The following is a 12,061-nucleotide window of genomic DNA, read 5'->3' on the forward strand; positions in this document are numbered from 1 at the left end:
GCGGCTTGCATGCTTGTTGTGCCTAAGGGTGTCTCTGTGTGCTTGGGTCTCTTGGTGTGTGCCCTTGTGTGTGGTGGTGCGTGTTCCTGGCTGTGTTCGTCTGGGTGGGTGTCTGTGTACTTTTGTGCTGTGTGATGCGGTGGGTCTTCGGCTCTGTGCATACCTGTCTGATGCAGCATGTGTTTGGCAGCATGTGGGCCTGTGGACTGGTTTGGCCTAGTTTGGGGGTGACTCACAGGCAAGCAGAGAGAATCCCAGGACTTGTTGGGTTAGATGAGATTTTTTCCCACACTCCCCCCCCCCACTCCCTCCTCAGCCTCTCCCTTCCCATCCCCACACACCTTGTTTAGAGGTCATAGGTCACCTTGCTAGCAAATCCACTTGTGGACTCAGGCCCTTGAGAAGAGAGGGCTCTGGGAACGGGCTCTTCTGTTTGTGAGGGAGGTAGCTGGGTTACTGGGGTGTGTCTCCAGACAAAGACAAAAATGGGGAGCACATTCCAACACACGTGAAAAACATTCTAGCCATCATGACTGTCCAGGGATGGGACAGGTGAACGATCAGGAGGTGACCTCCCTGTCCCTAGAAGTATGCAGGCAGAAGCTGTGACCACATGCTTAAGGAATGAATGGCCATCGGGGGGTGTTGTCTCAGGGTTGGGCTGGGCTGAGAAAGGCATGGGGCTGATTGCTGGGAGGTCATCAATAGACTCTGAGCTGACTGCAGCTGACTTCTCTTGAGCTGTTCCTGTGACTTTACCGAGCCCATGGGACTTTCCAAACAGCTGATCGTTTAGCTGTGGACTACTGGGATATCACCGTCCTAAGAAAGCTAGCTTTGGGTGAGTCTGCCCAGTACTTGGCCTTTGCCTCAAATAATTAGCCCCAAATGAATGAATAAGTAAATGGATGAGTTATAACTCAAGCTTTGCCATTTGCCATCAGCGACAAGGGATGGCCGGGGGCAATGAAGGTAGCGGCTGCCCTCAGAAATGGAGAGGGACGCCCTGTGAGGAGAGACTTTGGCAGCTGAGTGAGGGACTAAGCTCTGTAGGGGAATCTCGGCAGAGAGGACAACTCTTCAGCGAGGGTTGTGTGTGGGGTCGGGTTGGGCTTTTGTGAGGAGCTGAGTTCCAGCCTTGGGTGCCTGGGTGCACCAGTTTTCAACACAGTCTGGCTGGAGAAATCTTGGGGGCCATCCAAGCCTCCCCATCACCATTCACAGGCTGTTAGGGGCCCCATGGGCTCTATCCTAGACGCTGTGGTAGCCACCAGTGGTCCTGGAATTGAGTCAGGCATCTCTGGGCCTCTGAGGCTTTCATCTTGGCCCCTCATAAAACCTGAGTCACTGCTGGGGCCACAGGGCAGGTCAAAGTTCTGGTTTCTTCCAGTTTCTCAGGAAGGAGGGAGGTAGAGATGGGGGAAGAGAATTAGGGCAGTGGACCTATTTCTCACTCAGAGTATAGCCTTCCTGGGGCTGGCTCATGGAGAAGAGGTACAGGCGGGAAGATGGGGTGGCCCAGGTTAGGTGAGCAGACAGACCTCTTTGGACTCTTCAAGCCTAAAAAACGGCCTTGCCATGTCGTGCTTGGAGATAAGTGGTTAAGGGTGGGTTGCCCCTTAAGGTCTGATGAGGGCTCTTTTAAAGGTGAATCCCAGGGCTGGGATGTGCCTCAGTTGGTAGAGTTTTTGCCTAGCAGGTATGAAACCCTAGGTCGCATTCCAGCTCTGTGAAAACCAGAGTAGTGGTGCATGCCTATAATCCTACCACTCAGAGGAGGTCGAGGCAAGAGAACCACAAGGTCAAGGCCATGGCTCGGGAGATTGTTAAGTGGACAAAGGTGGTCCTGCTGTCAAGCCTGACAACCTGACCAGTCTCCTCAGTCCACGTAGTCCAAGGAGAGACCCGACTCCCACAGGTGGTCTTCTGACCTCCTCCTGTACATCATGGGATACCTACACACAACACGAGAGAGAACGAGTGTGAGCGCGCGTACACACACACACACACACACACACACACACACACACACGCACGCACGCACACACACACGCACATGCACACGCACACACACACTCATTTACTGAATGCAACTTAGGAAAAAATTAAGTTCAAGATGCTCTTTGGCGACCAACATAAGGAGTTCAAAGCCAGACTGGTCTACATGAGGCCCTGTCTCAAACAAACAAACATAACCTCAAAGTGAACCCCAGTCAGCCATGATAGTACAAGCATATAATTCCAGCACTTGCTTGGGAAGCTGAGAAGAAGGATAAGTATGAGTTGGAGGCCACCACAGGCTTCATAACTCCTACCAGGCCCACCAGAGTTACATAGCAAGATACTATCTCAAAATATTAAAAAGGAAGCCGGGCGGTGGTGGCGCACGCCTTTAATCCCAGCACTCGGGAGGCAGAGCCAGGCGGATCTCTGTGAGTTCGAGGCCAGCCTGGGCTACCAAGTGAGTTCCAGGAAAGGCGCAAAGCTACGCAGAGAAACCCTGTCTCGAAAAACAAAACAAAACAAAACAAAACAAAACAAAAAAAATATTAAAAAGGGCCAGATGCGGTGGCGCACGCCTTTAATCTAAGCGCTTGGGAGGCAGAGGTGGATGGATCTCTATGAGTTCCACAGAGGCCAGACTGGTCTACATAGTAAGTTCCAGGACAACCAGGGCTACATAGTGAGACTCACCCTAAAAGAATAAAAACAGGGGGCTGGAGAGATGGCTCAGCAGTTAAGAGCACTGACTGTTCTTCCAGAGGTCCTGAGTTCAATTCCCAGCACCCATATGGCAGCTCATAACTGCCTATAACTATGATTCCAGGGGATCCCACACCCTCATGCAGACATGGATGTGGACAAAACACCAATGCACATAAAATAAAAATAAAGTGTTAAAAAAAGAATAAAAACAAACAAATAAATATTAAAAATTTTAGAGTAACCACCAAACCAGAGATTTGGTTTACCAGATAAATATGTAAACCTATATATACATATGGGGAGTTTGGAGTGTGGCTAAGTTCTTAGGATTGGGGTGCAAGTCTCCATTGCTAAGGTGTGACTCTTGTTCAGAGTCATTTGAACCTTTTAAGTCTCATTGGCAAAATAGAAATGTTTGTTTCCAATTTAGTAATGATTTATTCTTTTTAAAAAATACTTTATTTTTATTTCATGTGCATTGGTGTTTTGCCTGCATGTATATCTGTGTGAGGATGCTGGATCCCCTGGAACTGGAGTTACAGACAGTTGTGAGCTGCCATGTGGGTGCTGGGAATTGAACTCAGGTCCTCTGTAAGAGCAGCCCGTGCTCTTAACCCCTGAGCCATCTCTCCAGCCTCTATGATTTATTCTTTTTAAAGATTTATTATTTTAATTATGTGTATGTGTGTATCTGTGTGTGGGTATCTGCAGGTGCCCTGGAGGCCAGAGGCACTGAATCTCCCAGAGCTGGAGTTACGGGTGGTTGTGAGCATCCACATGGGTACCGTGAACTGGATTTGAGTCTTCCGCAAGCGTGGCATTCACTCTTAACTGCTGAGTCGTATCTCCAGCCCACACTTTATTCTTCATGATGTCCGGTGTCCCAGATTCAGGCTCAGTAGGACAACAGATAGCAAGCATTCAGCCAGGTGCCCCAGAGGGTCCCTCAATGTGTGCCTGCAGCTGTAGCTACCAAAACAGGAATCCCAGAACCCAGAGTTCAGCTTGGCAGCTGTTATTCACTGCCTCCGTTAGTAAAGGGGGTAACAGAGTCTCGGGGAGATGAGGGAGGGGCGTAGCAAGAGGGCCGAGAATACGACTCAGCCATAGTGTTTGCCTAGCATGCATGAAGTCCTGGGTTTGATCCCAGCACTACAAAACAAACAGAAATAAGATCCAGGAGTCTGGAGGGTTGGCTCATCCGTTAAGAACACTTGCTGCCCTTGAAGAGACCTGGGGTTCGGTTCCCATGTGGTGCTTCACAACCATCTGTAACTCTAATTCCAGGAGATCCAAAGCCCTCTTCTGACTTCCGTGGGCTCTATCTGCCCAGGAGGAAGGAATGGCTTCAGGGGAGAGAAATCTGAGGCCAAGTGCATTGTAAGGCCCGGGGTACGTGCAGGGTCTTCTGAGACCCATGGAAGTGGCGATGGCTTGTCGTCCGTCTGACCACTTCTCATGTGACTCACATGCACACCTGCCAGTGTATAGTCACAGACCTTCAAAGGGACCCTGGGAAGTTCAGAGCCGGCGTTAGCTTACAAAGCTAGTTTATGTTCTGTCTCTCCTACTTGATCCTGGCAAGCCCTGTGAAGTACGAATTTAGTCCTCCGGGCCTGAAGTTGAAGAAAGCTTGAAGGAACAGAGACAGAACAAGGTTTGGGAAGGGTTCTGTTTCCTGTTTCCCAGCCTTCCTCTATAAGCCAGTGGGCCAGGACTTTCATCCTCTCTTCTCTCACCTTCTGGGCTCAGGCCCGAGCTTCGCCTTTTGGGGACCTGGACAGAGGCCATCACTTGGAAGTGATTGAGATGAGCAGCTAAGAGGCTCTGAGCGGAGAGTCTCACATCCATTTTACAGATAAGGAAACAAAGCCCCAAAGTCATGTGACTTGCCTGAGGCTACTCAGCCAGGTCCGGGCCTGGTAGTTGCTCTGCGCTTTTGGGGATCCTGCCTTCGACTCCGTGGTGCTCATCTTTCTCCCTTTTTATGGTGCACAGGGAGCCAGGCCACAGTGTGACAAGCACATCTCAGGTTTTGCTGGGGCCCAACATGGAAGAGACGGCTGGGACCCCGGCTGGAGCTGAGGCCCGAGTGGTAAGTGCCACACTGACCTGGCACCAACGGCCTCCTGTCCAGGAAGAGACCAGACACCGTTTTCACAAAGTATCCCTGGTGTCGGGTGCCCGGACGGAAGCCTCACGGGAGGACGTATTTGAGCACAGCTTCCGGAGAGAAATCAATGGTTTTGCTAAGAAGGAAGAGGAGACTATAAATTGCCAGGGTCCTGGGGAGGAGCCCGGATCCGTGAACTTTCAGAGCCACGGGCCCATTTTTTCCAAGAAATATATTCCACCCCCCAAGGAGAAAAGGCCAATGGTGAGGCTGCAGGAGGCTGTGGATTGGGGTGATGGAGGCGCCCAGGCTCCCAGGACTGAACCACCAGGCATGGGATCCATGGCTAGGACTGAGTTATTGGTGCCCTTGCCGGGGCCACGGGAGCCGAGTCCCCATCCCGGTGTGGGTGTCGCAAGCGGGGGTCCCAGGAACCGTGAGGAGTGGCGGGTGACGCGCACAGTGAGGACCACCACCACTACTGTGGTGGGAGGGCAAGTGGACCGCCGAGTGAGCAGCTCTGTGAGTGTGGGGCCGTCGGTGTCCGGGGAGGCCCTGACAAGGGGCCGCAATGTGACCCGAACGGTGCGGGCAGTGGTGGTGAGCCCGAAAGCCGAGGGCTCACCCAGCCGCAGCCAGGCCCTGGAACTGCTGAGCAACCTGGTACCAGCCGAGCGCAGCCCTCCTGCCAGCCGAATCCCGAGGCTCACGGGGCTTACTTCGCGGAGCTCAGCCCTGGGTGGCGCGGTGGGGACGCCCCTGGGACAGCTGCTTGAGACGAGCGCGGCTGAGCTGAAGAACAACATAACCTTGGCCCCGGTCGCCGATCACCCCACTCAGAACCAGAATGTCCCTGTCGCCCACCCAGTCCAAGACCAAGGCGGTGTCTCGGATACCAGGGCTGGGGAGTTTTCGAGACTGCAGGGAGCCTCCAGTCCTGTCCTGCTCCCCAACCAGACTTCTCAGAACCATATACCAGCACCCTCTTCTCCCAAGCCCCAGGCCCGTGCCTCCTCCCTGGTCCATCCTCCAGAGCAGCCGTTGGTACCCACACACCTCAAAGCCCAGCCCACACCTCGTGTCCTGCCCCCTGTGGAGGAGAAGGTTGCCGGTCTCCCCACGGCCCCTGTTCTGCCCGGGGTGAAGGGCAGGGTTACAATACTGGAACAGCCTCCTAGCCCATCCTCTGTGAGGAGGAAAGCTGTCCCTAGCCCACAAGGCCTTTCTGCTCCGGCTTCACCAAAGAGGAAGTTTGTTCAGGACCCTGAAAATGTGCCTGTTTCTGTTCTTACTCAGAAAGAGGTACTTCCGGGCCCTAGTGTTCCTGCCCACTCCCATACCCCAAAAGAGCTTGTGCAGGCCTTTGGTGCTTCTGCTACCTCATCCTCCGGGCCAGCCAAGGTTGTCCAGGGTCTAGAAGAAGGTCCCTTCGTCAAGAAGGAGGATGACCAGGATCCTCAGGATAGCCCTTCCCATCCCCTTCCTCGGAAAGAGACTGTTGAAGGCCCCGCTGCCCCTAGTCCCCTGACCCCCAAACAAGATGAGATTGTCCAGGATTCTCAAGGGGACTCTTTCTCATCACCTACCCCAAACCAAAGTTTCCAGAGCCCTGCCGTGCCCCTTGCTCCATCCTCTTCAGAGGTCAATGTGTCCCTCAGTCTAGAAGGCTCTCCTGCCCCAACAAAGCCAGTTGGAGCAGAGGCCAGCATGGAGTCCCAGCTCACCCCAGATTCCGCTGAGGGGAATGCGACCTCAGAAGCATCCAGGGAGGAGGAAGAAGCAGCCCTGACCGCTGACCTGGAGGTTTTCCTGGACACACTGCGGAGCATGGAGCCCCCTGAGATCCTCCGAACTCACCGATTGCCCCGAGCTCCTCGCTCGTCCTACCTGGCCATGTATGCCACTCTGCCCGCCATTGAGGAGGATCAGCTGGGGCCATCCATTCCAAGACCCAGTCCCCAGGAGGGACCTGCAGTGGAGGAGGAGGAGGAGGAGCTGGAGAACCCCTATCTGAGCGATGATGAGAAGCTCCAGCGCAGGCAGGAGAAGGCAGGGCCCAGCCCCTCTCCAGATCCCCACCCCCCCAAGCCTGCCAAGGTCTCCTGCTCTCCTCTGGAGATGATGAAGAAGCACATAGCAGGTCAAGGCTCCGAACCTCAGCCCAGCAACCGGCCGACTTCGCGCCTGGGAGGCAGCCTTCTCTTTGGCAATCTGGTATCAGCCAACAAGGACACCCCTGCGCGGGAACCACTAGGGTCAAAATTATCTGCTCTGCCACCCCATGGAGCACCAGGGGTCAGGAAGGTGCCTGGACAGTTGCCCCTGCTCTGCAGTGGAAGGCCACCACCAGAGATTCCAGCACCTACCCAGCCCCCGGAAGGGTGGGTGAGTGAGACCGTGGAGGGGCCTGGGAGGTACCCGACTTCCCCTTGAGTGGTTGAAGAGAGTGGTGTTGGGAGGCCGGGTCCCAGGAGGCAGAAGGCTTGGGTCTGAGTTTAGTTGAACCCAGCAATGCACATCACTGGGGCCTTGGTATCCATGATAGGATAGTAGGGGTGTATAGATTCCAAAGGCTCGCTGGTTTTCACTGCCTGGAAGCTGGGGGAGGAACGTCTCCCAGCTCCTAGGACAGGGTGATGAGGCCCTGGGAGCTGGGAGCAATGGTGGTAATCTCTGTGGGCTGTGTCCTGGGGGTGGAGGCCAGGAGCAGGACCTGGGGTTCTCAGAAGAGCAGTGTAGAGGAAGCGGTGACCCCGGAGGATTTCGAACGCCCTCTCTGTTCCAGAGCCCAGCACTGAAGACCCAAGGCAAGCTGAACACCAGGCCTGGGAAGGTAGGAGAATGGGGGCAAATGGAGGCTGGCAGGGGGCAGTGCCCGGGGACAGGGCCTGAGGACTCCCGCTGTGTTTTCCCAGGTGACTCTCTTCTCAGAGCCTGGCTGCCAGGGCAGAAGCTGGGAGGTCTGGGGGGACACCGCAGACGCATCAGGCTGGGCCCCTGTGGCCTCCGTAAGGGTGGTGCGAGGCTGGTAAGTGGGTGCCCAGGGAGGGGGGCCCTGGCTGTGAACCTGGGGGTGAGGAAGGTGGTGAGGCCTGTAGGAGCCCCACCAGAGACTGGGTACAGCCCCCTACCCTGTGACCCTTGGCTCTCTGGGCCCACAGCTGGATCCTATACGAACAGCCGGAGTTCCAAGGCCAGAAGCTTGTTCTACCTGAAGGAGATGTGGAACTCAGAGCCCTGGTATCCACTTGGAGTACCCCAGGCATCGGCTCCCTGAGGAGGGCTGTGCGGGTGAGTGGTCAGGTCCTGAAGTAGGCACCTGGGGGTGATGGGGCAGAGGTCAGAAGGGGGTCAGTATCTCCAAGTCCCTGGCCTTGGAGGCACTGAGAGAAAAAGACATTTGGGGGTGTGTAGGCAGATGGGTAGGAGGGGGCTGTGCCCCTGGGTAAGCGAGCTGGGGAAGTGTGAGCTAACGCTAAATCAGAATTAGGTCAGAGGAGCAGAAATGGGCCAGAGTCACCCACCACTCTGGGCAGCGTGCCATGGAGCTTATTTATTCACTTGTTTACAGACATTTCCTTCTCTCGTGTTTTTAATTAAAAGTTTTATTAACTTATTTGTGTGTTTGTGTGTGAGAGAGTGTGCATGCAGGCACCCACATGCCTCAGCATGAACGAATGCAGAATCAAAGGACAGCTTGAGAAGGTCAGTTCTCTCCTTCCTCCATGTGGGTCCTGGAGTTTGAACCCCCCGACCATCAGGCTTGGAAAGAGGCACCTTTACATGCTGAGCCATCCTGCCAGCCCCACAGACATCTCTCTTATCCTCACTATGTGCCAGGCTCTGTACCAGGCAACTGGGTAGGGGTTTCCCACCAAGATTCACAGTCAGACTCGGAGAGCCTGGGAAAGCAATAGACTAGACTGGGGACTTAGGAATCTCTACCACAGTGGTTCTCAGCCCTCCTAACGCTGCTACGACCCTTTAACACAGTTCCTCATGCTGTGGTGACCCCCAACCACAAAATTACGTTTGCTGCTACTTCATAACTGTGATTTTGCTGCTGTTATGAATCTTAATGTAAATAACTGATATGCAGGATAGCTGATATATGACCCCTGTGAAAGGGTCGTTTACTTCTCCCAATGGGGTTGTGACCCACAGGTTGAGAACCATTGCTCTTCCAGCTTCCAGGAAGAAAAATAATGATGAGATTAGAAGGAGTGTGATTTCTGGCCTAGAGATGGCTCTTTTTTTTTTTTTTTTTTTTTTTTTTTTTGGTTTTGTTTTTTTTGAGACCAGGTCTTAGATAAAATAGGTTAGTCTCAAATTCACAATCCTCCTGCCTCAACCTCCCAAGTGCAGGGGGTGACAGCTGTATGCCACCACACTCGTCATTTTTGAGACATAGGTGTATGATCTGAAAAGCCAACATAACTTGGTGTTTTTTTTTTTTTGTTTTGTTTTGGTTTTGGTTTTGGTTTTTCGAGACAGGGTTTCTCTGTGTAGCTTTGCGCCTTTCCTGGAACTCGCTTTGGAGACCAGGCTGGGCTCGAACTCACAGAGATCAGCCTGCCTCTGCCTCCCGAGTGCTGGGATTAAAGGCGTGCGCCACCACCGCCCATCAACTTGGTGTTTGTAAAGCAGAAAGGACGGTATTGTTTTCATAGCACAACTTTATAAACTACTGATGCTGAATTTGACAAAATGATATTGACCCCTGGAGAGAGGCAGAGCAATGTTAGAAACAAGGCCCATCAGACCCTTGGTGGTGTGTGTGTGGGAGTGGGTTTTGTTTTGTTTTGTTTGAGACAGGATCTCACACTGAGCCCAGACTTAGCTAGAATTTACTATGTAGCCTCGGCTGGCCATGTCTTTGCAACAGACCTTCTGCCCCAGCCTCCCACTGCTGTGCTTACAGGCCTACAGGCATGAGCCAACACGCCTGGGGACTTTTTTTTTTTAAGACAATGTCTGATGTTAGCCTAGGCTAGCCTCAAACTCACCATGTAGCAGAGGCTGATCTTGAACTCCTGGTCCTCCTGCCTTCACCTCCCAAGTGCTGGGGTCCCAGGTATGCGCCGCTGCACCCAGCTAGACCCCAGAGCTGCTGTTCTCTCTCTGGTAAGGGTGATGAGGTCCTAAAGCTCAGGACCTAGTACTAGGTTGAGAGCTGGGAGCCAGGGGCGGCAGTGGTCAGAGGCTCTCCAGACGCGCACATGTTGGTGGGCACACTCACGGTAAATCCAGCCCTGTGTAGGAGGGCAAGAGACACAGGAGACAAACAGGCGCTCCAAGGTGACACAGTACTGGGACCAGATGATTCATCCAGCACTGAGTTGGCACCTACTGTGTGCCAGGCACGTGGGAGGTGCTGGGTTGCAATACTAAACAAAAACCACCCTTCTCTGTTCTCGGCTGTCTGGCTTACAGGCTGCGTGATCCTGGGCATGTTGGCTTGACTTCGCTGGGCTTCACCTTCCTGTCTGTTTCCATATGGAGAACCTCCTTTGAGGGACTAAACGGTCCCATTTAGGGAGAATATGGCCTTAGCACAATGCAGATGATTTATCATCTGATGAATGAGTGAGCAAATGAAAATGGTCCCAGTGAGGAAGAAAGACCCAGAATGCAAAGAAACCTGCCACCTCAGGATGAGACGGCCAAGGCTAGGCTGGCTATGGAGTGGGAGGAGCGGGCGGGGAATGTAGCTCATTTGGTAGGGTGCTTGCCAAGCAACTGTGAGTCCTGGTTTGGATTCCCTGCCACCACGTACAACCAGGCAGAGTGCCACATGCCTGTAATCTCAGCACCCAGGAGGTCAAGGCAGGGGAATAAGTCGAAGGTTGGGGCTGATGAGATGACTCAGTGACTTGTCACCAGGCCTGACAACCTGAGTTTGACCTCCTGGACCCACCTGGTGAAAGGAGAGAACCAATGCCTGCAAGTTGTCCTCTGACCTCCACACACATGCTGTGGTGTGCTTGCGCCCTCTTCCCCCCACAAACAAATAAATCTAATTTAAAAATAAAGAGGTTAAGGTCAACATCAGCTACATTTTGAGTTCAAGGCTAGCCTGGACTACATGAAACATTGCATAAAAAAAAAAAAAGCCACCCTGGAGCATGGGGTGTGGTAGAGACCTTGCCTAGCACCTGCAAGGGTGTGGATTCTAGACATAGCACCCACAGGAACAGTAACAAAAAGCCAGTCTGGACAGAGGTCAGTACTGTACATCAAGGCGGAGTCAGGAAGTGGCTACCCATCTTGCCCCCTCCAGCAAGTGGGAAGTTGGCCACTCAGAGAGGGGATGACCTTGACACTGTGCAGATTCTGGGAACTTTAGTTTTGGGTTCCAGAAGTCCAACAAGGTATCATTGAGAACTTTGGTCTGGGGTTAGTTTTGCTGGCCTGGTAGAGGACACTCTTCTGGTTTCTGAGAACACAACCAGCTGGGCTTTTCCAAAAGCCCCGGGGGCCCCACCAGGCTGGAGGACCAGGGAAGCCAGAAGCTCAGAGAAGCTTACAGTTTTCGCTTAAATGTCCCTTCTCCCTCTGCAGGACTACTGCACCCCGGGGATCAGCCTGTTCTCTGAGGAGGGCCTCAAGGGCAAGCAAGTGATGCTGACTGGAGACTTGAAAGACTCTCAAGGACTAGAGAGACCCCTACAGGTGGCATCTGCCACCGTCACTGCAGGATTGTGAGTCTTCTGGAATCCCTTGACATTCACTGTGCCACATGCTGGGGACACAGGGCAGACAAGATAGACAGTCCTCCACAAAAGCATTCAGTCTGAGGCCGGGGTTCAGGGGCACAGGCCTTAAATCCCAGCACTTGGAAGACAGTGACAGGCAGATCTCTATGAGTTTTAGGCTGGCCAAGCCTACACAGTGAGACTCTGTTTCAAACAGAGAAACAAAAAGCTCACTCTTCTGGTGGGGACAGGCAGGTTAACAGCCAGCAATAGCACCTAGAATGTTCTGGAATGGGGAGGGGGCCACAGGGTTGCAGGAACATGCCTCTCAAACCAGCTGAAGAGGTGGAGGTGGAGAGCTGGGTGTGCTCAAAGAAGCCTTCCTGGAGGAGGTGGTGCCTCAGTTGGGACGAGCTAGCTGAGAAGCTAAACTACAGGAGAATAGGAATTTGTATGTTCTGTTGACCTGATCTGGCACTCTCAGAGTGGTATGGTCTCAGTGTGTATGTTTTAGTCAGTTCTGCAATCCTGGTGGTAGAAACAGGGG

General features: G+C 53.3%; 1 protein-coding gene across 4 annotated transcripts in view; it reads left to right on the forward strand.

Moving 5' to 3' along the window:
• Positions 1-12,061, forward strand: part of Crybg2 (crystallin beta-gamma domain containing 2) — a 30,565-nt gene that overhangs the window by 7,101 nt on the left and 11,403 nt on the right. For 3 of the 4 annotated variants that reach the window (XM_028888226.2, XM_037203047.1, XM_037203048.1), the window contains exons 4-8: positions 4,705-7,204; positions 7,605-7,652; positions 7,735-7,847; positions 7,981-8,110; positions 11,381-11,520. In XM_028888226.2, coding sequence (XP_028744059.2) covers positions 4,705-7,204; positions 7,605-7,652; positions 7,735-7,847; positions 7,981-8,110; positions 11,381-11,520 — 2,931 coding nt within the window. Of the gene's footprint in view, positions 1-717; positions 842-4,704; positions 7,205-7,604; positions 7,653-7,734; positions 7,848-7,980; positions 8,111-11,380; positions 11,521-12,061 lie in introns of those variants that run through there. The other variant, XM_037203049.1, reaches the window with a different exon arrangement.

The sequence above is a fragment of the Peromyscus leucopus genome, chromosome 2 (assembly GCF_004664715.2).
Source record: "Peromyscus leucopus breed LL Stock chromosome 2, UCI_PerLeu_2.1, whole genome shotgun sequence".
NCBI lineage: Eukaryota > Metazoa > Chordata > Mammalia > Rodentia > Cricetidae > Peromyscus > Peromyscus leucopus.